Genomic DNA, 27278 nt, shown 5'->3' with positions numbered 1-27278 from the left:
CCAGAAAGTCCACTTGTTTTTTTCCGTAAAACAAGACACATTTTTCATTTTCACTGATAACTTTACTGATTTGGATATTTTGAGTATGTTGGCTATCTCCTGCTACTGGCTTCCAGGGGGAGAGGCCAGGGGGGCTGCTAAACACCTTCCAATGCATAAGACAGCCCCACAGCAAATAATTATTTGGCCAAAATGTCAATAGTACCAAGAAACGCCCCAAACCACTTTTGACACGTCTGACCAGTCCCAGCACCTTCTCTACACACTGCACAAACCTTTTTTTGCATTTCAGTTCTATTTTTACCTTTCTTGAAATAATAAAGCATCATATGCCAACAATCGTGCATTTCTTCCACCTTCCATATGAAAATGGCTACATAAATTCTGGTTAAGTTTTTTTTTTAAATGCACACTGACATGGCAGCTGTCACAACACGATCTAACAAAATTGTTTCGGATGAACATAAAGACAATGGAACGCCACTAGAGCCATCGTATGGAAAAAACCAAGTGGACTTTTTTGCCAGCCCATGGATAGTGTCAGAACTGACTTAAACTGTGGGACACGGAGCTGCTGTCAGAGAACTGCTTGGTGCGGGGGGTGGGGGGGGAGGGCGGGCGGAGAACCCAAACATTTGAAGAATGGAAGTGTTCTGTGAGTAGAGAATAAAATATATTTTCTCCATTCAATGGGTTATGCAGTTCTGTTTGCAAGGTCAGGATGTAATAATAATAATAATAATAATAATAATAATAATAATACATGTGGCCTTTGCTCCCGGGTCTTGGCACAGGAGCTGCAATCCCTAGGAATGTCCTGAGTGACAAGGGACAGAGGTGGCGGTGGGGCCACATCTGCGTTATGCTGAGGAGGTGGCTGAAGGGATGGGGGCTGTTCCCCAGAAAAACCAAGGTGTGATGAGGGGGTTGGGACTTTCAGCCCCACACCCTGACCTCTAGGGAGAGGGAAGGGGCAGGAGATGACTCAATCCCCAATGGCCAATGATTTAATCAGTCACATCCACATAACGAAACCCAATAAAAATGCAGGACAGCGAGGCTTGGAGGTTTCTGGGTCGCTGGACCTGAGTATTGGGGGGGGTGCACGCTGACTCTGAGGGGACAGAGCTCCTGCGCTTGGCACTCTTCCAGACCTCGAACCTCTGCGCCTGGCGCGTCCTCTGTGCCCACTCTGTACACCGGTAACCTAAGTCCAGTGCTTTCCTGAGCTCTCTGCGGCGCTGCAGGGAGGTACCAAATCTGAAGGGATGCCTGGAAACTGAGAATGTGTAGCTGGCTTGGACAGAAGTTCGGGGGGCCTGGGGACCGAGGACTTGAGACTGGCATCTGTTGTGGGGGCAGTCTCGTGGGACTGAGCCCCTCTCCTGTGGAGTCTGCACGGACGCCTGGAACCCACCCAGGGGGCGTCGGAGGACTGGTGTTAGGACACACCTGTGGGAATTTGCTTCTGGTCCACGTGCTTGTACGAGCTACTGGCCTGAAGCAGCTGTGCAGTTTGGGGTTGGTCCACGTTTAAGTGACATTATGGAAGTAACTGAAGTAGAAGGCTTAAGATGCTTTTCCCTCTAACATTGGTCTGGGCATCCCTCAACCCCGGGGAACGCTGGAGGGAGACCCCACCAGGCGCCCTTGAGTGTAGCCCACAGGGAAGCCACACCCCCTGGTGCCCTCCCCACCCCCCTTACCTTCCTGCATTTTCTCTCTGGCCAATCACAGCTGTAGAGAAACTGTCTCTGGGCTAGGAAATCCTGAAAAGCTTCTTTGGGGGAGAGATTCACAGCTTTTCACTTTTGGCCACACAGTTGGAGACGCAGTGACTTCCCGAGACAACAAGCAACAGCAATTGCGCCTGGGCCTGACTGTTCTCGCCAAGTTCTCCGTGTGGAGGAAGGCGTGGGGGTCACACTGTGTGCAGGATCGATGCCTTTGAAACATGAGGGCTTCAGCATCATCAGCGACGACCTGGGCCACACGGGCGAGTCCCCTTTCATCTGAGCTACAGCCAGCCTTCCGGAGAGCCAGGCCGGACCGCCCAACGGCACCCAGCCCGCCCTGGGACACCGGCCACCAGCGCTGTACCTGCTCCCCTGTCCCCGCCTCCTCCTGTACTTGGCTTGAAGAATGCCCCAGCTAAGGGCACGCAGAACTGAATTTGCCCGGATGCCCTGGAATAAAAGTGATTCCACTGTAGGAGGATTCTGCCCTTAAAAGACAGATGCCTGAACGCCCCTATGGTGTGCCAACACAGCAGTGACTTGCCACGTGGTGGAGACTGGCCAACAGAGGGCGCTTCCGCTCCGTGCCCCCCCACCTTCCGGTTCTTTTCTTTAAATGGGGCTTCCCTTGGAGTAAAAGCAAAGCATGACTGCTCGAGAACTGTCCTACCTGATTCCCGTGCAGGCTGAAGGTGGATACACTTCAGGGGAGACCTAATTATTCTTTGTATATCCCTGGGGTCGAAGTAAACAGATACACAGTAGGTTGTGTTGGGAATTAACTTGTCGAGGACGTAAGTGAAATTCCCTTTGGTGTCTTCAGTTATTTTGAGTTTATGCTGTAAGAAAATAAGCAAAATAATCAGTAAGACTGGGAGTAGAATTTTATTTAGAGGCCCCAAGACTTATCTTTGGGGACTTGTCTTCAAATCTTGAAAAGGGATAAAAAGATCAGAGGCTTGGCAGGAAGTATTTATAAGTCAGCGGGGCAAGCAATTGACCACAAAACTACATGCACACATGTACATCTTTAATCCATGAAATCTCATTTTGCGAAGGAGGAGAAAAGATCCCAAAGGGGACTAGAGGTCTCCGTGAGGTCACTTCTGCGAGCTTCTCCTATCTTGCAAGAAGATTATCTTATTTTATCAAAGGTACATATCTACCTTATGTTTCAGAACGCGCTTTCATAAATGTGAACTCATTGGTCTATCAAAATAGTCTGCAAAGTGGACATTATTCCCATTCTCCAGATGAGCAAACTCTAGCTCAGAGTGGTCAAGTAACTCCCTCAAGGCCACACAGCGTGTGTGCAGCAGGACTGAGGCTGCGTCTGGTTCCTGTCTTCTCCCTCGAGATCCCTGCCTTTCTCCCGGGTAGCGCTGCTCCATTTGGGGAACAGAGAGTGTTAGGAAGGTTCTTTTGTATAATGACTTAGAGTTCTCAGAGTACATTCTCACTTAATTTATAAAAATTAGGATTTCTAGCAGCTCTCACACAGCCTTCTGTAATAATGTTTTCCTGCAAGTCGCTATTCGAAAGAAGAATTATTTACAGAGAAACCAACACACTAAAAGCTCACGCATGGCAAATAAACGATAAGGAAGAAAAAGGGGACAGAGGCCAACAGGAGCCATGCAGTGGACCTGTGTTTAAGGGTCGCTGAGGGTCACAACCTGTGGGCCCCGCCCCTGGTGCACCACAGCCTGCAATGCAGGCCCCGCCCACTCACCTCAGCCTCCTCCTCCTGCCCCGGCCCCCAGCCTCTGATGTGGATGCCCAGCCCCTGGTCCCAGCCCAGGCCAAGCCCTTCTCCTGCTCAGGAAATCCCACCCACTCTCCTCTGTGACTTCGCTCCACACCCCCCGCCCCCCCAACATTCCATTGGCACATGATGTGCTATCACCTGTCCCCACCTTAAAATGCAGGTCCCTTGACCCCACCTTCCACTCCAGCTACCACAGCGCTTCTCCCCGTCCTTCCTAGAACTCCTGAGACCTGAGATGTGTTAGCTTTCCTCAGCTGCCTCCGCTTTCTCTCCTCCTTCCCGTTCTTGTGCCCAGGATTTGGCCAAAGGCCCCACTTCAGGGTCACCCTGACTCCCAGGCTCCTAAAGCTAACACTCAATGCCAAGCCCTCTTCCAACTTGTCCCATTTATAGCATTTGACTCTCTAGATCAAAGTTCTGTCCTTCTGGAACTTTCTTCTCTCGGCTACGAGAACATCACTCTCATGCTTAGTCTCCTTTGTCCTTTCCTCCCCATCTGCCCCAGAGTCCTCCAGGGCTCTGTCCCTGGGCTCCTCCCTTCTCTCTGCAGGACCACTCCCAGGGGACCTCACCTGGGCTCAAGACACTCAATACACTCCAAGGAGCCCCCAGGCCCCAGGCCGTCTCTCTAGCTGGTAGCTCCATCCCGAACTCCAGACACGGTGCTTTCAACGCCTGCTCCACATCCCCTCCTGGAGGCCGCCAAGGCAGCTCAAACCTAAGGCGTCCCGAAGCAAGCGACTGATCGCCAACCATCCATCCACCTGCTCTGTCCACACCCTTCCCCATTTTAAACAAAGTTGTTTTCTTTCACTTTTTAAAAATGACAAGAAAAGAAAAGAATTGTGTTTCTTATGTACTGGCTTAATTTCATTCAAAAATCAGAGGAATGACAGCTAACCTTGGCTGAGGCTCAGCTGTGTACCAGGTGCAGTGCTGAATGCTTCACCCAAATAGACCCACTTCACCCTTGAAGTCCCTGGAGGCTGAGTATTATCCCCACCCCCACTGCGCATCCGGGGACACTCAAACAAGAGAGGTGGGAAGTGTCAGTGTTAAGCTGGAACTCGCGCCCAAGCCTCACGACCGACAAAATGTTGTGTCAAACACCAACCTAGCTGAAGTTCTACCATCAGGAAAATGCTAACCGTGGGACCAACTGTTCAGAGTTCCCTCCTCATAGCCGTTCAGCTGAACAGTTACGATGTACTTTCCTGTATTTAGTTCAATAAAAGGTTTACGTTTAAAAACAAAAAGCACAACTTAACGTCACATCTGTGTCGAGTCTAGAGGACTTCAACAGGAAGCCCTCTACACATTAGTCATACTCCTGGTTGCATTTTATCCCCTTATCCTTGTTGTGCCTCGGTTTCTCGCCCATGCTGTTATTTTCCCACCTTTTGTGCATTTATGTCTTTAGACTGAAACTTACTTCCATTTGCAAACAAAACGGAGAACAAAAATTATAAATATATTTGATTTACAGAACCCCCAACTGTCATTACCACTAAGTATAGTAGTAATTATTCACAATTTTCATAAAAACCACTCACATCGTTCTAGATCACAGCAGAGCATTGAGTAAGTGAAAGAAAGGGAAGAACCGAACAGACGGAAAAGTAACTCGGTTGTCATGTCCTGTTGATTCTTTTCTCAGAACGATTTCCGAGTTCTCCCAGTTTTGGTCCTCGCTATTTACTGCCCAGGTTACCGCGACTGAATCTGAATTGGGCCCAGCTTCTATCAGCAAGTTTCGAACGACCTATTTCTCTCTCAAACGTCACTGACTTTCTCTCTGCTTGTATTTACACAACTCCTTCATAATTATTTCCCTAACAAATGTGTCAACTGGGTTGGAAATTTCCCTTTGTTCGAGTATGCGTAAGCGCACAGGACCAGCGGATGCTCTAGACTGGGCAGTGCTCACTGGTGTCCTGTGGGCGGGCGGCGAGGAAATGCCCCCGTTCTTACCTCAAATGCGAATGGACTGCTGATGAGGGAAGCTCTTCTCTCCTCTACAGTAATCCCCCAGCTGCCCGCCAGCTGTTTCCGCACCCACCTCCCACCTCCGCACTCGCAGCCTCGTGGGAATCGTTCTCTCTCACTAACGCCCCGTGCCGTTTTTAAAAGATGTGATATTCTACAGTCCTTCTCTTTAAACCTCAATCCTGTTCTTCTTTTGGGTAACTTTCGTTATATGACATTTTCCAAGTTCTCACTTTTATGTTGTTTTTTGTTTTCTTACTAGTCTACGTTATGTGTAGTCTACATTTTCCTTATTTGCCTACATTATATATAGAAATACACCCTTTCTGGAAACATTTTGAACGTCACAGATAAAGTGAAAGTCTGCTTTCCCAGTTAACATTCGGTTAATACTCAGTCTGTTCTAAGTTTGGTCCTTGATGATTCTTCCTTCCCCACATTAAAAAACCTGTTTTTTAATATACTGATTTTAGAGAGAGAAGGGTGGGGAGAGAGAGAAACATCTATTTGTTGTTCCACTTATTTTTTAAAAAAATTTTATTTATTTAGAGAGTGGGTTGCCTCTCACACACCCCCCACTGGGGACCTGGCCCGCAACCCAGGCATGGGCCCTGACTGGGAATGGAACTGGCGACCCTCTGGTTCGCAGGCCAGCGCTCAATCCACTGAGCCGCACCAGCCAGGGCTGCTGTTCCACTCATTCACGCATTCATTGACTGATTCTTGTATGTGTCATGACAGAGGATAGAACTCACAACCTTGGTGTATCAGGATGACACTCTAACCACTGAGCGACCAGGCTCCCATTTTAAAAACAACACTTCCACGTGTCTACCCACAGATAAGACAAAATAAAATCATGTTTCTTACACCCAAACTGTACATATTGCTTGTAACTTTCCTTTCTCATTTATTGCTTTTGAGAGCTACCTATGCCGAATCATTACAGATCCGGTTAATGATCCTTTTAAACTGCTGTACAGAAGTGGGCAAGTCACTTAAATACTGGCCTCGCTTTTCCCGCATTCTTTTGCTGCTCTGTTGTTCTTCTAGGCTTCTCAAAATTGTGTGACAGTGGGTACACCCTTCGTAGCTGAGCCCTCGATTTCCTCCAGGTTTTTTTCAAGGTTTGCTTCCTCAGGAAGCCTGTCTGGTTTCTCAGTGTTTCATTCCTTCTGTATTTAAAAAACCCCCAAGTCTCCATCCTCACGGCCAACATTCACCAAACTTAACCTCGGCTGAAACTACCCAAAAGGCCCGCCCTGGGCTGTTCTTCCATCACTTGAAAGGCACGGCGCCTGAACTGCTGCACTAAGACACAGTTAGTCGCACGTAAAAAGTTGCGGAGAACAGCTCTCAAAGAAGTGGATGCAGAGGCAAGGGAGCCGGTCAGCATGCCACCTCCCACAGACAGAGAGAGAAATGGCGAGGGCCTTAACAGAGACAGCGACAGCATGGGCGGGAAGAGGCGAGAGCACTGAGTTATCTCAAACAAGAGCTGACGGGTTGGTGAAGCAGGTGAAGAACAGGGAAAAGGGGGTCACGACGACCCCGAGACGTCTGGGTAGAGTGACTGGATGTCTTTGGGCACTCCATTCAACAAGCTAGGGAATACTGGAGGGGGCGGTCACCGGTCTGGGTTTCAACCCTTTCGTCAGAGGACCTGGCATGATGTCAGGGCAAGACCCGTGAGCGAGTTGGATATGGGTCTGCAGCTGAAGAGGAGACCTGATTATAGACAGACGGAAGCGTGACCTCCGTTGTCGTAATTGTGAAAGAAACTGACGTAAAATGGTGCAGGTTAGAAGAGGATCTAAGGAGGAAAGGAAGAAAAGACAAATAAAACAGAAATCCATTACTTACCTTCTTCCCCATCAGGGTCTCCTTTCAAGCCCCCCCCCCTTTTTTTTTAAACAATGAGCCTACCTTTGCTTAAAGATTCCCATTGCTTTGACTCCCGTACAGTCGCTGCTAACGGAATAATACAGAACCGTGGGTGCTGGAGCCCTGCTTCCTGGGGTCAAACCCTGCTCAGCCTCTTACAGCTGGGTGACCTTGAGCAACTTGCTTACCCACCTCCGAGCTTGCATTTTCCCATCTACCAAATAGTACTATTACTCATAGGGTTGTTATGGAAAATTAATTTTAAAATCAGCTAAACTTAAACTTAAGTTCATTTAAAAAAGGCCTGAGAACAATACCTGGAATATACTCTATAAGCATTTCTTGGGTAAATAAATGAAGCCTGTTGATTTTCTCCGTAAAATCCTTCATATGTAGCTTTTCTCCCCCCCCCCGCCCTTCCTTCTCTTTTTACTTTTAATGATTCTCATTTAACACCAAACCAGCTGAGGTCTCCATGACTTCATATATTATCACCTCATCACTGTGCTAAAATTGCTTTTTAAAAGGTCACTAATGAGTTCTCAGTAAAAAAAAAAAAAAAACACCACCGTCTTTTTCTTTCTCATGCCCCCAATATGCTGCATGAATTAATTGTCCCAGTGGCTGCTTCTCAAAATTCTCTTCTCTTGATTTCCAGGCTGTTTTGGCTGTAGGAACTCTGCATTCTAACACTTTATTCCCTGCCTCTGTTTCTGCAGCTACACCAACTCCTACTAGCTTCAAATCCCTCCTGTGTCACAGACGGAACCATCCCCCCGCGATTCCGTTCTGTCTCAATAATACTCTTCTGGCGCCGACTATTCCCACGGCCTCCGCCTGCGCCTCCAGCCACAGCACGCGGGCTCGGTGCCAGATCGGCACTTCCAACTCGACACTGGGCAGCTCCGTCGGACCTGCGATTCAACACGGCCAAAAAATCCATTTGCTGTCTGCACGGTGCTTGTGGCTTTGCTGCTGACAACGGCATCAGTGTTCCTCAGATGCCAAAGGCCTAAAACCTGGGAACCAGCTTCGGGACCCCTTCAGCCTCACCGGCTAATGTGTTACGAAGTCTTCACGCCCTTCACAGCAGCACTCTCGCCTTCTCCCCGGCAGCCCTTCAGTACCTCGATTCCAGCACTTCGTTACCGTTCACGAGCCTGACCCTGTGACTCCCTCCAAACATGCCAGCGGGTTCCAGCCCCGTGGGGCCGCGTGCCTGGGTTTCGGGTTCAATTCCCGGTTGGGGTGTGCATCGCACGTAGGTGATCGAGGTTTCTGTTTCTCTCCCTCCCTCTCTCTAAAATCAATAAACATATCCTCAGGTGAGGATACTGAAAAAAAAAAAAAACCCTCCAATAAGAATATCTAGACGTTAGCTAAAGAGTCCAAAATCAGTTTATAGAAATTCCTGTGCTGTAGGCGGGCAGCCAGAATAGCGTGGCTTCCTACAGTGTGTATTTGACCTTCTCATTCTCCTCAGAACTCCGCAGACCGTCCACTTCCTCCACGGCTGGACCTTCCACGACCTGGACTGTGGTCGACTTTCCGGTCGCGCACCTCCCCGCGCATCGGACGCCGCCCCCCACGGCCTCCTCTTCCCGCGCTCATTCTCTCACAGCACCGCAGCTGTTTCTTCTGCCAGAAGAGCCTCGTCCACTTCACCTTCCTCCAGGTGTGTAATTCAGAAGTCACTTTCTTCCTTCCCAGCAACGGCCCCACAGCAGTTCATCCGCACGTGACTCAAACACACTGTACTGTAGGGCAGTTACTCGTTTACACCTGCCTCCCAGACTTGACCCTAAGAACTGGAAAGACACACCTGCATTTTGCTGTGCATAACGTGCACCCACTTTTTACATGCCTTACACATGGGATGATCATACGGTATGTAAACCTACGTATAATGCACATCTTTATTTTTCCCTCAAAAGTTTGGGCAAAAAAGTGCGCATTTTACACAGCAAAATAATCCTCTCTGCCTGGCAGAGTGCCTGTAATAGAAAAGGAGCTCCAACCGGTAGCCGGTTTGCAGGAAACGCCAGCCACAGGGTAGCCTCACAGTGATTCCCGCCAGCTGGCACTAAGGCTTCTGCTCTGGCACTTCCTACAAGACACCAGAGTCGGGCATTCAAACCAACTGCTGGGCCCTGGGCTGTGGCCCCAGGAGGAGGTCCCTGAAGCATCCATAAGCTCCCCACTCCAGCTGAGGGAAGGGAAAAAGAAAAAGCAGGGCACAGTGGGGGGCAGGGCCAAGGGCTCCTTAAGTCCACTCCCCCCGCCCAGGCCAAAGGATTTCATCTTTCTGCAGTGCCACCCACCCCGGTCAGATGCATCGTCTGTCCCCCCAAGGTCCACTGGCCAGCATCCACGTGCCTGGGAGCCCCTGGAGGCGCCCCCCCAGATTTGGGCTTGGGGGTTTCCTCCTCCATCACCCTGTGGTCTCTTCTTGGCACTGAAGCCAGGACGCCCTGGGAAAGCCTTGGATCCTCCAGGGGCCTCCATCACACTCCACATCCAGCCCCACGACCTCCCTGACCTCACTCCTTCTACTTTCGTCTCGGTCACTGCTCCCCAGCTCCTGCTGTTTCTCAGCACCCCAACCACGCCGGCCTCAGGGCCTCTGTTGCCCACATCCTCTGCCTGAAGCGCCTGCCCTTGACAGCCAGGGGGCCCAGGTTCTGTAACCGACACAGGGCGACGTGAGTGTCTGCTACCATCTCAGCAGGCCCACCTGCCGGCCAGCATAGCCTGTCCGTTCCCACTCACGCTAGCGTCCTGAGCAGACAACTCAAGAGAACAAATCAGGTAAGATCCAGATCTTTCCCACACCAGGGTCACTCGAGGTTACGGACATTCAGTTACCTGCCTCGGGGAAGCGGGGGGAAGAGGATGCTGGGAAGAGCCCCTTCCCTTCAAGTGCACGAGGGCAGCAGTGGGAGGGACGCGGAGGCTTCTGTGCGCTGCTGCGCCGTCCACATGGAAGAAAAGCCCGCCCTGGCACGCTGCCATCTGCCTGCTGTCCCCATGCACCCTGCACGCCCCTCTCTGGCCTCCGTGTCCCTGGAACATGGTTTGCTCTTTGAAAGGCAACTATGCAGCCAGGCTATGTCAATGCAGTTCCATGAAGAATGGACTCCGGAGAACTGTTTCCTGAAATCAGACCACATGGACCCAATGGACCCACGCCCTTTAGATCCAATTGTTCAAGTCATTACAAATACCTTTAAAAAAAAAAAAAAGAAGAAGAGTCAAATGTGCCCACTCAGAACTGGTTTTGGCCACTTACCTCCTTCACAATCCCCTCTAACTGCTCTTCGATGACAAGTGAGAGGTGACTCCACGGTCCTTGCCCCGTGGGCCCCTTGGGCAGGGTGGGGGGGAACTCCAGGGTCACGTGAATGTGGTCCGTAAAACCAGCGATCTCAAACTCGGGTGGCTCCAGATCCACTGCGCAGGAAACAAAGTCAGACAAACCCCACGTCAGCCTGTCCCTGCTCCCGCTGATGTGACCCTGCCTCCGTGCAGCTGTCCCTCTGCCCACGGTCCTCCTGGGAGCATGGGTTTTGCTTATTTCTTTGGGAGCATGATTTTCTTTCTTTTTTCTTTTTGTCAATTGGTGAAAAACGGGGACCAACAAAAGTGATTGGCATAATGTCATAAGAAAGGGAGGACAGATTTTTGGGAGGGAAGTCTGTACTTTCCCAGTCTTCAGGCTATGTTCTAAATACAGAACTAAAAATGGCTTCTTTCCACATTACAACAGTAATATATAACTGAGGCGGGGACCGCGTAGGAAGAACTCTGAGGCGGCGCTGCTGCTACTGGCCAGCGTCTGGCATCCTGGCTGCCAGGAAACGCCTGTAACCACTTAGGTTTATTAAATAGTAAACCGAGGCAGGGAGGAGGACGGAGACAGGTCTCACATGCTAACTCAGCAGCCCTGAGCCTGGTCCGATAATATCGCCAGGTGTTCCAACATCACAAGAAACACTACATTAGCAAGAAAGGAGGGAAGTCCTTGAAATTCTATGTAGCGTTTCCACTACCTGGGAGAGAAAGCCTTGAAACTGTGCTTTCATCCCAGGGCCTGGAATGTGGGAGAGGGTCCCTGGTGCCCAAAGAAGGAGCCCATAAAACAACTTTGGTGAACTGTCTACCTCTGGCCACTCTCTGTTTTACGAGGGAGTCCCTGATGCTTACAGAAAGAGCCCATAAATAACTTTGGAAAGTGCCTCAGTTTTAATTAACTGCCTCCTGTCACGTATGTGTTTTACAGCAAGATGAACAAATGGGGTCTGGAGCGAGATAAGGATTCGGGCTAACAGACCCCCACACATGCCTGAGTTTGGGTGGTCACGTTCCCCCAGGAAAGCTGGCACCACATTTACCTGTTAATCAGTATGTGACTTTTTTCCTCCCATCCCACCAACTATGTGAGTCCTCAGAACAAAGGACTTGCTCCCTCTCTCTCGGGGGCTTGGGCACTCTTGGCTCTCTGGACACTGGACCTGCGGCCACCTGGCCTCAGGCCATACAGGGGATTGCCACCCTGGTCTTCAGCCACTCATACTTTTGCCGCTCTGCTTCGCCCTGAAACTTTGCCTTTCACCCCCCAATTCTACCCAACCCCGTTCTCTTCCATGGGAACGGGTCACTAATAAGCTGATCACACGCTACTAGATTTGCTGACCTGTAAGTCTTTACACATGTCAGCAGGAAGAACCAGGTCTCTCCCATCAACATAACCACGGGAGAAATCTCAGGAAATATAGATAATTGTCCCTGAATGTGGCTAATCGCCCTGTCTCTGCTGTGTGTGTGTGTGTGTGTGTGTGTGTGACGTATATAGACAAATATAAACTGCACTAGTTCACCCCCCGCCCCCCAGCCACAATCACACCATGCTTTACCCACACTGTTTCACATGGGGGATGTTTGCACTCATTTCATAAATCTAATAACACATATTCACCTACATCAAGGGCTGGCAAACAATGGCCTGTGGATTGAATTTCTGCACAGCCTGAAAGTCGAGAATGGTTTTTACTTTGAAAGGGCTGTGGACAAGGGAAGAAAGACTCTCTCACAGAGACCAGACGTGGCCCGCACAGTCAGACTAAAGTGGCCTTTCTCTGGCCCTTTACAGGAAGTCAGCTGCCCCCGGCCTTCATAGTTTTACATGGCTGGTTCTCTTCCACCAAGTGGCTGGACCACGATCTCACTGATTCGCGGTCTGACTCTGATTTTTCTGAAAAGAATCTGTGTATCAGCGAGTCTTCTCGGAGCTAAATCTTTGCTTTTGTCCATGACCTCTTCAGGACAAACTGCTCAAGAGGAATTCGGGATCCCAGCAGGTGCTCTGCAAACACCTTTTGCAGAAAGACCACTCCCTACATTCCTCTAAACCTGGGTCTTGACACATTTTAATACTTGCCACTCGGAGTCCTGAAAAATGCTACCTCCTCCCAGCTTCACTAGCCTCTCTTTAGTGACCCGAACACCGTGACCTGTGAGCCATGCTTTTCTCTCTTTTCTAGGTGGACACACACAGGAACAGGCCCGGCCGTCACTGCTGCTTGGCGAAGCGTGCCCCCTCTTGACCAGGAGCTAAAACTGACGCTTTCTCTTGGCCACAGATTGCAAATCGGGACACTGGCAAAGTGGTGGAGTCCAGCTGAGGGCCACAGACACCGGCGGGGCAGCCGACGCCGGCCGCCGGAAGGAAAAGGGATGCACCTGTACTGCGTGGCAGACTTCTCTGAGTCCGGGCCCACAGGGGCCTGCATGCGGTGGCACCCCCGGGGCAGACGGCTACCGGGGCACAATCCCAGGGAGGGGCTGCAGCACTAAGGAAAACACTAGCCCAGAGAGCTGTGATTGCTCAGACACCAGGCCGTGTAGCCCAGCTCCCCACTTCCTGTTCAGCTGGAAAACAAACCGACCAGTACTAGGTCCTAGTGCCTGAATGTCTGCCTTCCACAGGCACCGCCAATCCTCCAAAAGCCCAGGGGACTGTCCCACTTCCTGCATTGGAAAGTCAAGGCTCGGCGGGGCAGAGGGATCAGGCCACAAACCTGGCCCCGACTCGAAAGCACCTTTGCAGACCTGCCTACCGCACGGCAGAGAAATAGCGATGGCCTTGATGGCTGTGTGAAGATAACAAACAGAGATCAACTCACTGTCCACCTCTGGGAAGATGCTGCCGAAACAATGGACCGGCGTGGCGTTCCCCCGGGACCCGACGAGCCACAGTTCGTACGTCTCGGACATGTCCACCCACAGATGCGTGAGGTCACAGGACAGGCTCGTGATGTTGGTGCAGTGCTCAACAATCTCCGTGTCTTTTTTGTCACTTGGATGGGAAAAGAAACAGTCAAGGGAAAACTTTGGCACTTACGGGATGAGTCCATTACGGGCCTGGCCCGCTTCCTCCTTCCTCGGTGGCTCTGGTCTGGGGTTGTTTTGCCAAGTCGTGGGGCCAAGCACCTCATTTAAAATGCAACACCTTACCCTGCCCCGCCCACCGCTCTCTCCCCACCCCCTTATCTGTACATTTTTATTCAGACCATTTACCACCACCTGCCACATTTCACTGACCAAGGTCTGTGGCCACTTGCAGAAGGGCTACCCCAGCAGGGCAGGGACTCTGGGCCATGGCTGTCCCCGGGGTGTCACAGGTGCTCGGTGAACATGGGCTGGACGGATGGGGGAGGGGGAGCAAACCTTGGACGCTCATGGTGGAGGTCCCAGATCTCCTTGCCCCTGCAGGACAGTCATGAGTGACACCACCCTCCCGACACCCCGTCTCTCTCCAGCTGAGGACCCCATGGCCCGTCCTAGGTCAGCCTGTGCTACACAGGACAACACAGACATCCCATCCCTTCAGCTTCAGAAAGGCATGTGGGGGATCCACATGACCAAGTGCAGCGAGAAACTTGGGACTTTAGCAGCTGCCACTCTGGCCAGCGTGGCTCAGTTGGTTGGAGCACCGTCCGGTAACCTAAAGGTTGTGGGTTCGACCCCTAGTCTGGGTGCGAGGCAATCAATCCATCTCTCTCTCTCTCTCTCTGAAAGCAATGAAAAAAATGTCCTCGGGCAGGGATTAAAAAAAAGACTTTATCAAGCACCAAGGAGAAACTCGAAGGCCCTCCAGTCCATCAGTAGTAGTAACAGCTCTCAGCCAAGTAACCACCAAACACAAGGTCACCCTGAGGAGCTCCTGGGCCCAAATGCGACTTGTGAGGGTGCTTGTCCCACGTGGAAAGAAGAGAGCCAGGGCCAGTCCTGGCATCGGCCCCGCAGTGGGAGGGACAGTGCAGAGAGCCTGAGCTCTGTGCACAGGCTCACTGGTCCAGCCCCGCCAGGCCCCGGGGCCTGGGCCTTGCCCAGTCTGGGCCGGGACATTTTCTCAGGGGCCATTTGTCTCCCTGAGCAAAGGAAAGGGAATACAAGCCATCGATCTGGTCACCAGACCTTTGGACTCACTCAGAGAATGACTCCCTTGGAAACATTCCGACTTACTGAATTAGAGAAATAACTGTGAAAACCAGTCACAATACTTATTTTGTTTCTGAGGCTTTGAGCTGTAGACGCTGGCTTTGGTTATAAATATGCTTTGTCAAAAATAGCCTTGAATTGTTAAAGTGTTCAACCTAATTACAAAAGGATTTGTGCTTTGTCTTTGAGGTTTCAAAGCTCTGAATAAAACACACACGGGCCGGGGGCTCTGTTGCTTGCGGGGACCCCCCCCCACTCCCACACAGTAGAAAGATAACACATTTAACAAGAGAAAAACGAAATGTCGTACTAACCTCATGTCTGTGTACCATAACGTATAGTGGGTTGGTGCAGTGGGAGGGTTTCTTAACTTCCATGATAAAATTGGCCGGAAATTTCTTAACACCATGTTGAAATCACAAGTGTCATTTGAGAATTCTAAAGGGACAGGGGAAAAAGTAAACAAACACAGGGATCCGGAACCGGTGGGGTGCTCCGGGCCACGGTCCAGCCCACCCGTTGGGTCTGCAGCCCACACTCCTAGCAAAGGGGCCCAGCATTCTGGGAAGCACAGGGAGGAGAGACGGCTCTCCCGACACGGGGCGTGAACTAATGCAATGAATTAATGGGCCCCGCGGCATCAGGCAGGTGAGCTTAGGGAGCGGGAAATCAGCATTGTGTGGGCAGAGCCGGAGCTCACCCAGCTCCTCCCCGACTTGGGGGGCTCACTGGTTTACAACACCCAGGCGTCCTGGGACGCTCCAGCCTCTCTGCTCACCTCCCGGCTCCTGGGGCAGCGCATCCAGCCCTGCCCCGAAGCTCTGCCCACAGCCATCCTTTCCTCCTATGCGCCCCCCACTGAACTCATTCCCTGTCCCAGAGGGGAGGGAGAGAATAATGTGGGCCCGAATGGGCCCTGATAGGGCAGGTAACCCCACAACAATGCCGAAGGAGGCGCCACAGAGCCATGCTGCAGACCGTGCCGTGGAGAAGTGGGGGCACCCGACGTGGCAGCTGGGAGGTGGAAGCCACCAGCGAGCCTCTGAGGTGGCGTCCCCCAGTGGGTGTCACAGGACTGGGCGTGTACTGGACACAAGGTGAAGTTCTGGGCACAGAGTTACACGTGTAGGCAAGAAGTTTACTTTAAAAAAGTATCTTCCTGCCCTGGCTGGTGTGGCTCAGTGGATTGAGGCCGGCCTGCGAACCAAAGGGTCACCGGTTTGATTCCCTGTCAGGGCACATGCCTGGGTTGCAGGCCAGGTCCCCGGTAGGGGGCACCCAAGAGGCAACCACACATTAATGTTTCCCTCTCTTTCTCCCTCCCTTCGTCTCTCTAAAAATAAATAAATAAAACCTAAAAAAGAAAGAAAGAAAGAAAGAAAAGTATCTTCGTTTCTCTGGTACCAGGTAGTGAATAAGAGGTAGAAGAATGCACTTTAAAGGGAAATTATTTTTGGATCATTTTTGTTTGGCATAATCTGTGTCTCCTCATTCTTCTATGAAGGAGTTTAATGGAATATTATTTTAAGGGGTTTTATAATGATCTCTAGTGTTTCATTTCTTATAATAGTTTCATCAGACAAATGTGAAAACCAGAATTGGCTGATTCTGCCTCCTTTTCCAGAGAAAGTATTTGAGGAAAAGATTTCAAACAAAATGGGCAACAAACCTGGGATCGGAAATATCAAATTTCCCACACTTTAGACTTCTGAGTGGCCACCCAAACCGTGAGCTTACACAAAAGTTAGTCAAGCCAGGGAAATCTCTTACCGGGCGAAGGCTGTGAAACGCCAAACAGAAGGCCGATACATCCTAGAAAGACGGAAAACATGTGAGACGAGCAACACTTTCTCTGGGTTCGATTTATAGTTGCTGCTCGGAGTCTGGTATTCTTTTACACATGTTACTTTTACATTAAGACTTTATGTGCTAAGGAAAATAACCACACTCAAGTCAATGCTCTTAGAGAGTGGACACGGTCTCAGCAGCAGCTGGTCCAGGGAGTTCGTCCTGAGTGGACCCCGAATGAGCCCCGCGTGGGAGCCGATACTAAGGACGAGGGCTGGCGGGTTGAGGAAGTGGTCTGAGAAGTAGTCTGTCTGGGAAAATTCTCCAAATATGAATAAGCATGCTGCTAATTAACAGACTCTAAAGGTAAAGAGAGTCAGAAGGGTGGTGGGGGAGAACGGGGTTGGGCACGGTGAGTGGGCCGCTGCATAGCTCTCTGGGTGGTGCTGCAGCGGGGTGGCTGCCCTGGGTGTTGTGGACACCCTGAGCTGCATGGACGGTCCTGCCCGGGAGATGTCCCACTCATAACCACGGAACAGGTGACACAGTGAGGCTAGACGAGAATCAGTAGAAAGGTAGAGAAAAGGCACAAAACGACCACAGGAAAACGTCAGTAATAAATGAAGCGTTAAACCAAAGTTCAGGAAGGACTCCTGCGTCTGGCCACGCTGGCCGGACAGAGGGGGCCTGGCCTCTTCCCAAATAAGGGCAAGTGACCAATTCCATCCTGATCAGAATGAGGGTGTGGACAGAAACGACTGTGCAAATCACACAGGAAGACATTCCCCATAGTTATTGAACCTTAAGTCATTCTTGTTTATCTGGTTTTCCCCCTAAAATTAACAGTAGGTCAGAAATAGATATGGACTCCAAACCATCAGCACAGACTTCCTGTCTGCATTCCACTGGGCCCTTGGCATTGCGCGGGCTGCGTGGGTCTCAGCTAGCTGCCCCCCACAGGGCTCTGGGTGACGATGACATCACAGGCTTGCTCCTACAAGAACTATGATAAAAAGAAACACTCACCCAGGAGACACAAGGTAAGTGGTCTAATCGCACAGGCATTGTGGCCCCAGAGCATCTTCGTGATTTCGCGAGTCCTTCCTCACTTTCACATCTGAAAGGGAATCAGCACCAGGAGATCAAGACGCTGAAGTGTCTCATGCAAATGGGCTCAGGCAGGACGAGGGAGACATGGGCTGGAGAGCCCTGTCTGGGGTGCCAGACCCTTCGTGCCTCTGGCCGTGAGGGAGGGACTTGAATGTAACCTCACACAGGGACACAGCCATCCGGTTCCAAAGCTTTCAACATACAAAAAGTAAGTGGTGAAGAGACTTGCTCCCGTTAGAGAAGTACTTTCATTATTATTATTTTTGGTGAGCCCTTCAGAATACCCTTATGCATAAACAAAAGCAAACCGATGTTACTTCTCCCGTTTTTTGGACAAGGGTTGGCATATATACGTCCCCTGTCCCACCCTGCCTTTTCCCAAGAAAGATTTGGGAGGCCTTTCTGCATCAGCACCGCGAGGTGCTGCTGCAGCCGTGGTACAGGGTGCGCCGTCTGTCCGAGGGACGGGCATCCTTTCCAGCATTAGTCTGAATGGGGCTACTCCAACCGCTGCTCGCCTTTGCTGCGCTAAATGATCTCAGACCTGCGTCCTTCTGTGCAGGGGCCTGTCTCTGCGAAGGGAAACTTGCCGGAAGTAGGACTGCGGGCAAAAGGGCCGATGAGTGAGAGTCCCAGCAGCGAAGAGCACACTCGAGACGGTCTTTAACCCGACGTGTGAACAGGATGTAGGAAAACTGTAAGAATGTGGTTTGTGATGCCACCCACAGCGGGGGCTGTTACCCCCCTGGGCTTGAGGGGCAGAGGGCAGGTGCCCACGCAGGACTCTGGGAGAAGAGAATCCTGTGTGAGGAGAGCCGTGACCTAAGCCAGATGGAGCTGAGGGGTCAGTAAGTGACCCAGCACTGTCTTCCTTCCCTTCTCTTGGGGCTCCACATGGGTTGAACCCAAGCACAAGTCAGAGAACGAGGATGCTGATGGCTGTACCCACAGCAGACAGGATGCCAGGGCAAAGTACAGGGTGGGGACGGTGGGGGCAGGTCTGGGGGGCAGACGGAAGAGACCGGGAGCAGAGGAGCTGCGCATCTGTGACTCTGGCGGAGAAGGCCACCGCCCGGCCTGGTGGCCGCCGCAAGGTGTGAGAGCTCCGCCTCCCCACAGCCTCTTCCCTGGGGTGGTCGGCAAGCTCTGGGGTCTCTAAGAATCGAACTCATGAATGGAAAATCCTTCTCCTACTCTGAGTGGGACCGAGCCTGTCTTCACATCTGTAAGAGCAATCCTTGTTAGCTGTCTTGCTGTGTCTGCGCCCATTTTTCTACCGAGTTGCTTTTGTTTCCTTCCCGGTTTGCAGGGGGGCACCAGCCCTTTGTGACGTCATGTCTTTGGTCCCCTTTCCTTGCCACTTGCCCGATTTGCTTATACTGGCGTTTGTTTTTCACCACGCAGAAGTTTCTGAGCTTTATGGTTTCACGTTTAAAGGTATTTTCTTTCTTAGAATCTACATTTTCAGTCCGAAAGTCTTCCTCACTCCAAGGTGAGAAGGAATTCTCTCTCTCACAGCTTCTGTCTCCACCCGAACCCTGCAGCTCTATGATGCTGGGGTTGTTCTGTCCCCAGCACTGGGGCAGCCGCCAGCCCCGGGTCAAAATGAAACAATGGTTGCACACAGACGGACAAGACCTCTGGCCTGTCTTGGGAACAGTGCTGGAATGCCCCTCGGGGTACTCTAGAGGAATTTGGGAGGTCCCAGGCCAGAACTGCCATGGCCTGCAGGCGCCACATACCCGTGAGCTGCCCAGGGCCCTCTGCCCAGAGCTGACCCCATGACTCCGTACCCACCTAGTACAGAGATGCCTTTGTCACCTGCGACGTCATCGCCGTGTCCCTCCTCAGCAGAGGGCGCGCATGGCTGTGGAATGCCACACTGGGAGGCGAATCCCTTGTGCCTGAACATCTGCCCTGGGGCCTGTGCTGCCTCCATCGTTCTCTTGGATGGCGGCCCCTCTCCGCCTCGGGTCTGCCTCTGCAGAACTTCAGCAGCCAGGAAACACACACACACACAACTACACGATTAGAAGTCCTCTCCTCCCTCCTCCCCTTCTTTGTTCCTGGTGACTCTCACTCCAGTTTCACGGAGCTGTCTGGTAACTAATTCTAGCTTGCTTGAAAAATCAAATTTCTCCTCTTGGCCCCCTGCCTGAAATTGTTCATGGAGCTTCTTAAATCTCTCCCTGACTACAGAAAAATCGGCCTTCCTAAAGGCCAGCCCTCGGCCATCTCTGCAGCCAGGGCCAGCTTCGGTCCCAGGCCCTGCATGCGGAGGTTCCCCACGCTTGGTTCACTGCTCCCCTGTGGCCGATGTGAAATTCTGAACAGTGTTCTCTCTGAACTGGTCTTTTGTTAGTTGAGTCTGATGGGACAGTGGAACCGTGAGCCCCGGCTCACTTGATCTTGTTCCTCCCTGTCCCCTTCCCCGTGTCCCGCAGGGTGAGGGTCTCACACTGGACCACTGACTCCTGTGGGTGCTGCTGGGTCTCGTTGTCGAGAGTCCCACGTTGCCTGGATGCCCTCCCAGGAGGGTGGAAGCTGCCCCACCCTGCTTCCCCCAGGGGGTGGCCAATCTGCTGGGGGTGAGCTCCAGGTCAGCTCCATCCCTGCACGGCCAGTCAGCGGCAGAGGTTAAAGACATGTGGGCGCTGCCAGTCTGCTGGTGGCTGGGATGGCAGGTTTTGGGGAGGGAAGAGCAGGTCCAGGCTGGGGCGTGGGGTGGCTCACAGGAGGGGGATCTGGCACCCTCCAGGCTCAAGTGCAGGGGTGCCCAGAGTCGCCCGAGGGACCTGTGGGAGCTGCACTGGGCCTGTGTCCCTGGGCTGGCTGTGTGCCCAGGGACCCTCTCTTCCCGTGTCTGGCTTCTGTTTGCCTCTTCCATGTGGTGGTGCTGTGACTGCAGACCAGGGCACCCGGCGACTCCCCACACGGGCCACAGGCTCTCATGTCCGTGGGCAGATCTGGCTTCGCCCCGTGGAAGGCAGATTAGTAAAACTCAGGCCAACCACCTAGAATTTTATTTTTTAACTTGCAACAACATTAAATGGCAAAGGTAAAAATGACAAGTCGAGACAGAGACTGGAAGAAAAGAAAAAGCTTTATATTTTAGCATCTTTAGTGACACTTTTTCCTGGGAAATGTCATTTTCTTTTGGCCTCCGGACCATTTTTGTTTCATTTCCATAACATTTCTTTCATCCTGCTTTTCCTGGCATTTTCCGCCCCATCTGCTGGTTTCTCGACACTGGGGATCCCCGTCATCCTGATGCCTGATGGCGCTGTCTCTGCCTCCCAGAGCTGGGTCTTTCTAATTGGCCCAATCTTTGCCCCTTCCCATCTGTATGCACTGGGCTTCGATCCAGCCTGTCCTCTAGGAAACCATATTTGTTCTCGGCAGTACCGATTCTGCGCCTGACTCTCGTTCCTCCTGTGGCCAGGGTCCCAAGGCCTTCAGTACGTTCCTGAGCCTGCTGTTCCCTGTTCCCTTTTCATCTCAGTCTTCCAGCTTCCTCCTCCTGACTCGCTGACTGACGGAGCTCTCATTTTTATAGGGTCAGAGTAGGCCCTAAGGCTATTGTGAGAAATTTCCTGCTCTTCCAAGGGTCCTACTTTCTCCTCAGGACGACTCCTTGCAAGCACCTCCTTCTTTCACTTTCTTTCCCTCCCCACGCCACTCCTGTTCACCTGCTCGCACCTGGACAGCCTTGTCGCCTGTCACTGCGACACAGCGGAGGGAAATCTTGACCTCTCCGCACAAGTGCGCCTGATGCCAGCTTGTTGGGAGGACTGGTGCTGACCCGCCCCTCCTCCGGGCAGGTGGTGTGGGGCGGGCGGGTTCTCTGTGGGGGGGAGGGAGGAAGACCTGGCCACAAGGGTCTGGGGGGGCGCTCCTCCTGACCAAGCTGCTGGCTTTTCCAGCTCAGTCAGCCCAGCAGACCTGCCTCATCTCCCTGACCTCTGACCTCTGTCAGAAGAGGAAATAGTTAAATGTGCTAAGACTCGTTTTCTTTTTTCCCTACTCATTAGGGAGCATTTTCAAGATTTTTGTTGACTTACCAGTATAGTGTCTGGTGATCGGGCACACGCAAATTTTAAATATTTAAAAAATCCTCAGAATTAAAACAACAACAAGGGCAATGCTGAAGAATACCTGTCCCGCGTCCAGTCTGTAGAGCCCTGGCTGGCAAGGAAAGGAGATGCACACAGTCCCCCGCTGGCTCGGGAGACGCGGGGCAGCAGCTCGGCCCTGCTCCCCACGTCCGACTTTCTCTTCGGTTTTCTTCTTTCTCCAGTTCTGCGCACCCTTGCTTCAGCCACCCGCTCTCCCGGCCACACGCGCGTCCTTGGTTCTTCCCGAATTGAATGAAAGAACCATTTTCATTTCTCGAAGCAATGCTCCTCCTCAGGAACAAGGGCAGTGGAGCTCCGCTCTGCTCACACCGGATTCCCCACTGTGTGAAAGGCCCATTTCCTTCTGATATTTGAACTTCTGGGCCTCCACCGTGCTCCCTCCAGGGGCCCCGGGGAGTGAGACCGACCGGCAGCACTTTTTCTTACTTGGTCACGTAAAATCAAAGTGCATCTTACCACAAAAGAGCATTTAAGGTTCAGGAAAACATAATGATGGGGTCAAAGAGCACACACGCCATGGACTCTTCGAGAGCTGGAAGGGTTGTAAGTTTATAAATGCAACAGGAAAATGAGTCCAATACGGCGCGGCGGGCGTGAGTGGGAGGAATGGAATATTTATTTTAATAGGTTTCACTTTCAAGACAGTATCTCTGGGCTGTGGTTCTTCTAACTTTTCGTAAGGCAAATTATAATACTATTTGTCAAATCATAGGGAGCAAATTTCAGGAAGATTTCCTTTAACTTTCAAATCAATACATGAGAAACTTTAGAGGAAATACAGGTAAGAATAAAAGAGCCGTGCAGATTCTTGATGCTCTAAAATCAAGAAATAACTTGTGAAGTAGAGAACTTAAAAGTTCCAGTCACTTCCTGGGACAAACAGGTCAAATCTCCCCGAGCACACCATACACCACTAGGGAAGTCTCCCGGATGTTTTCTTTAGATTTCCCCGCTCAGAGCTGACCCTAGGGCTTGTCACACTGGTTTCTAAGATCTGTTGCAAAAAAAAAAAAAAAAAAAAAAGGCAAGGAAATCAAAGGAGGCGGAATACCTAGCGTTTTCCAGTGAGTTGACTGTTTGCCGGACTCCTAACTGGGTTTAACTGGTTGACTTACTCGGGTCTGAAACGCAGGCTCGGATTCGCACGCACGCTCTCACCCCCTCCAGACCCTGGAGGGGGCTCAATCCTGTCTCTCCCCCTCCCTCCAGCTTCCAAGCGACGGATCTGGCAGGACGTGGGGCACTCGGCCCCGGTCCCCTCTGCGCCCCTCAGTCGCACGGCTCACACCCCGCAGCAGCCAGTGTCCCGGGTCTCGGGGATCGCTGCTGGGGGAGGGTCCAGGTCCGAGTGGGGTAGGAGCGGAGCGCGGCGCTGGGGAGACAGACCGACGCCCTTAAACCGGCAGGGCCGGGGTGGGCCGGGGCCGCAGGGGCGGAAGGCACTCCGGAGGAGGGATTCCGGGAAGCGGCTGCAGGGACGCGCATCTGCTGGGCGGTCACCGCGCGCGCCACCCCTTCCCCCTCCCCGCCGTCCCGCGGTTTACGACTTACCTTGGCAGCCTGTCACCGCTCGGGTCCCGGACGCTTGGCCGCGGCCCCACCGCCCGCAGCCGGGCTCCGCCGGCGCCCTTCCGCACCCGGTTCTGCGCGCCGGGGGATGCGCGCGGGGGCGGCCCCTCCCGCGAGCGCGGGCGCGGGGGCCGGGTGGCTCCGCTGGGCGGAGCGTCGGGCTCAGTGCTCAGGCGGTCTTCGCGGAAACCAGGGCAATTCCCCAGCGCGGGTGCGCGCGCCGCCGAGCGCCCGCCTCCTGGGGGCCGGGGGCGGGGTCACGGATCGCGCAATTTACTGACGTTTGCTGAGTTACCACCTGGCCAGCAGCGCACACCCGCTTGGCCCCGTACCCTCCCCAGGGCAAGGGAGAAGGGGACTTTTGCTGTTCTGTTTCCTGCGGTATCCTCCGGGGCCAGAACAGTGCCTGGCGCTTAATTTAATTCATTCAATTTAAAATGTGTTCAATGAATGGAGAGGAAGAATCAACATCCGTTAAAATGGCTATGCTACCCAAAGCAATCTGCAGCTTCAATGCAATCCCTGTCAAAATACCACTGACATTTTTCACAGAATTAGAAATGTATATGGAACCACAAGAGACCCCAAATAGCCGCAGCCATCCTGAGAAAAGAGAACAGAAGGACAAAGTTGGAGGGATCATGCCACCTGATGACCTACTACAAGTCCATAGTAATTGGAGTAGCATGGTACTGGCATAAAAACAGATAGAAGGGGGGATGCAAAAAACCCCTGGAATTTATTTATTTTAAAAATGTGTATTTATTCTTACCTATGAAAAGATGCTCAACATCACTAATCATCAGAGAGATGCAAATGAAAACCATAATAAGATACCACCTCACCCCTGTCAGAACGGCCATCCTCAATAAATCAAGTGCTGGTGAGGATGTGGGGGAAAGGACCCCTTGCACACCATTGGTGGGAATGCAGGCCAGTGCAGCCACTGTGGAAAACAGTATGGAGTTTCCTCAAAAAATTGAAAATGGAACTGCCTGTGTGACCCAGAGATTCCACTTCTGGGAATATATCCAAGGAAATTTTAAACACAAATTCAAAAGCATATGTGCACCCCTGTGTTCATTGTAGCATTACTTACAATGACCAAGATCTGGAAGCAACCTAAGTGCCCATCAGTAGATGAGTGGATTAAAAAGTTGTGGTACGTTTACAGGATAGAATATTACTCAGCCCTAAAAAAGAAGAAATCTTATTTTTGCGGCAGCGTGGATGGACCCGGAGAGCATTATGCTAAGTGATATACGCCAGTCAGAGAAAGACAAGTACCATATGATCTCACTTATGTGTGGAACCTAATGGACAGAATAAACTGACAAACAAAACAGAAGCAGACTCACAGACACAGAGAACAGACTGACAGCTGTCAGAGGGGAGGGGCCATTGAGGGGCTGGGTGAAAAGGTGAAGGGATTAAGCAACCCCCCCAAAAAACCCCTCAGACACAGACAACAATATAGTGATCACGGGGAAAGGTGACATGGGGGGAGAAGGGAGGGGGGTTAAATGGTGATGGAAGGAGACTGGACTTGGAGGTGGTGAACACATAATACAATATACAGGTGATACGTTATAGAATTGTACACCTGAAACCTATATAACTTTATTAACCAATGTCACCCCAATAAATTCAATTAGAAAGAGATTTTAGGTTTGGGAGAAACTGCCACACTGTCCCCCGAAGGGGCTGCACCATTTTACATCTCCACCAGCAGCGAGTGGGAGCTTCTCCTGCTCCACGAGCTCGCCAGCGTTTAGGGTTGTCGGCGTCTTGGATTTTAACATTTTCATAGGTGTGTGGGGGTATCTCCTGGCTGTTTTAGAGGGTGAGTAATTTTTAAGACGGGAGGTTCTCATGCAAGCCCGCGGTCTGTTGAGAAGGAGCCAGGAGGGAGTGACAGACTGTGTGGGGAGAAAGGAGACAAAGGCAGGAATGAGGAGGGAGGGGTATCTGGGGGCCCTGGGGGGCTGGTCTTAGGTAGGAGCTGGGACCTTTCGTTCTCTGTGACAGGAGAAAGGAGGCAGGGAAAGAGTGTGGGTCAGAGGGTGTCTGACAGCTTTGTGCGGGAAGCATGGGGCAGAGACCTCCGCTGAGTGTGGCGTGAGCAGAGAGAAGGGTCAGGAGGGAGGTCTGTGGAGAAAGAGCAGCCCAGACGTGGAATGCTCTTGTGCAGCGGCCTTCCTCGGGGCAGATGACCCATGGTGGCGCTCTCTGGGCTGCAGAGTCCTGACGAGGGCTTGAGCCTTCCCTGGGGACAGCCGCTCCCCTACACCATGACCCGCTTGACCCGCTGAGCAGTCCGGGGACAGGATGGAGAACTGGGCCTAGTCTCAACTCCGTCACGAGCATCTCCTGGGTGAAGTTTACTGTGGAGGCCCAATGCCCCCCTTGAGCTTCCTCTGGGTGGGTCCTGGCTGAGGTTCTAGATGGCTGTGCCCACGGTGAGCCATGGCCTCTCCCTCAAATTGTGTGTGTGAGGAGGTGGGGCCGGTTCCTCCTCTGAGTCGCTGACAGGGAAACCCTAAAGCGTAGCCTGAACTCACTTAACATCTGCCAAAGGAGGAAGTGGGGCAGGGAGGGCCTGCTTCTTCCCCTTCGGCTATCACAGCCAACCTCAACTCAGAGACCAAGCCACATGCATGGGACCCTCTGTCCTCACCTGGTTCTCAAAATCACTCATTTCCTTCCTCTTTCAGCCTCCTTTTAAGCCACCATCTCTCATACGTTCACCCTACTAGACTTCTTATGGGGAAGGTGTCAAGGCCCTCTGGCCACCGCAGTCTTACACAGCCCAGACCATCCTGTAACTGGGTGCAGGTCCGCCTGCCCACCACTCCGGAAGCCAATGCTCGAGAGGCAGGTGCCAATGTCAATGAAAGGGGTTTACTTTCAGGTGCCAGCCACCAGGAAGATGGGGGACTTGCGTCTCAAAGCCCATCTCCCCCACTCAGTGCAGGCAGAGGTTTCATAAGGAGGGAGAGGGGACAGAACAAAGAGATCAGGGGAGGGGGGTGCAAAGTTCTCTACACGCAGAACAGCACCGTCCAGTCCAATAAGGCAGGTGACGGTCCCGTGTGTATCATCCTGACTAGTCACCTCGCTTCATGTCATCCTGGCTCCATGGATGAAGGTCAGCAACTCTCCCAGAGCTGGGATGCTTGAAGGTTGAAGTCTATATCTTTTGAAACTTGTTCCTAGGATTCTTCCACAAACATGCTGCTTATCTACAAGCTACATATCAGCCAGAGTCAGTACTTACAGAAACAATGTCAGAAGAACGGCGGGGTGGGTTACAATTTCCCACCATTATAATTTTCCACTGTTGCAAATCCTCACTGGCATTTTTTCTTCCATTTTTATGGAAGTTAGATGGTTGTAGCCAAAACATTTAAGAAAACTAAAAAAACTCAGGACCCAGTCTAGTTCACAAGTGAAAAAATAAAATTCTACAGACAATTTACTGAATTAGAAATTAATATTCATAACTGTATAATAGATTCTATTGAAACATAATTTTTTGCCTAAAATCACCCTCATTTTTATCAAGGAACCAAATTAAGACCAATTCATTTACTGCATTAAGTACAGTTTCGATTTGGCCTGGTTATTTGCATAAACAAAAAATAAATAGCAATTAGTCACATAGGCTTTCTGAAATCCGCTTTGTGGGAGTGTTACAAGGAATTTCTAGATTGAGCCTCTCGGGGTGAAGAAACGAAGCCGCACAGTTGCCACCAGGCTTTGCCTGGGACACCTATAGGTTTGGGTGAACTCCTCAAGTTC

The 27278-nt window shown here is 51.7% G+C and overlaps 1 protein-coding gene across 5 annotated transcripts in view; it reads right to left on the bottom strand.

Annotated features, from left to right (window-relative positions):
* IFNAR2 (interferon alpha and beta receptor subunit 2) overlaps positions 1-23685 on the bottom strand; it is a 31144-nt gene extending 7459 nt beyond the window's left edge. For 2 of the 5 annotated variants that reach the window (XR_008425948.1, XM_024561312.3), the window contains exons 1-7: positions 23460-23684; positions 17689-17779; positions 16645-16686; positions 15189-15312; positions 13557-13729; positions 10664-10824; positions 2407-2575 (exon numbers count right to left, since the gene is read on the bottom strand). Coding sequence is in view for 4 of the 5 variants with exons in the window: in XM_024561312.3 (XP_024417080.2) it covers positions 2407-2575; positions 10664-10824; positions 13557-13729; positions 15189-15312; positions 16645-16686; positions 17689-17743 (724 nt within the window). In the remaining variant the exon portion in view is untranslated. Of the gene's footprint in view, positions 1-2406; positions 2576-10663; positions 10825-13556; positions 13730-15188; positions 15313-16644; positions 16687-17688; positions 17780-21927; positions 22903-23023; positions 23281-23459 lie in introns of all 5 variants that reach the window. The other 3 variants (XM_053916784.1, XM_053916778.1, XM_053916780.1) reach the window with 3 other exon arrangements.
* Positions 23686-27278: the final 3593 nt, after the last annotated feature.

Source organism: Desmodus rotundus, chromosome 2, assembly GCF_022682495.2.
Source record: "Desmodus rotundus isolate HL8 chromosome 2, HLdesRot8A.1, whole genome shotgun sequence".
NCBI lineage: Eukaryota > Metazoa > Chordata > Mammalia > Chiroptera > Phyllostomidae > Desmodus > Desmodus rotundus.
The sequence above is the reverse complement of the archived record's forward strand: the minus strand, read 5'-3'. Positions and strand labels throughout refer to the sequence as shown.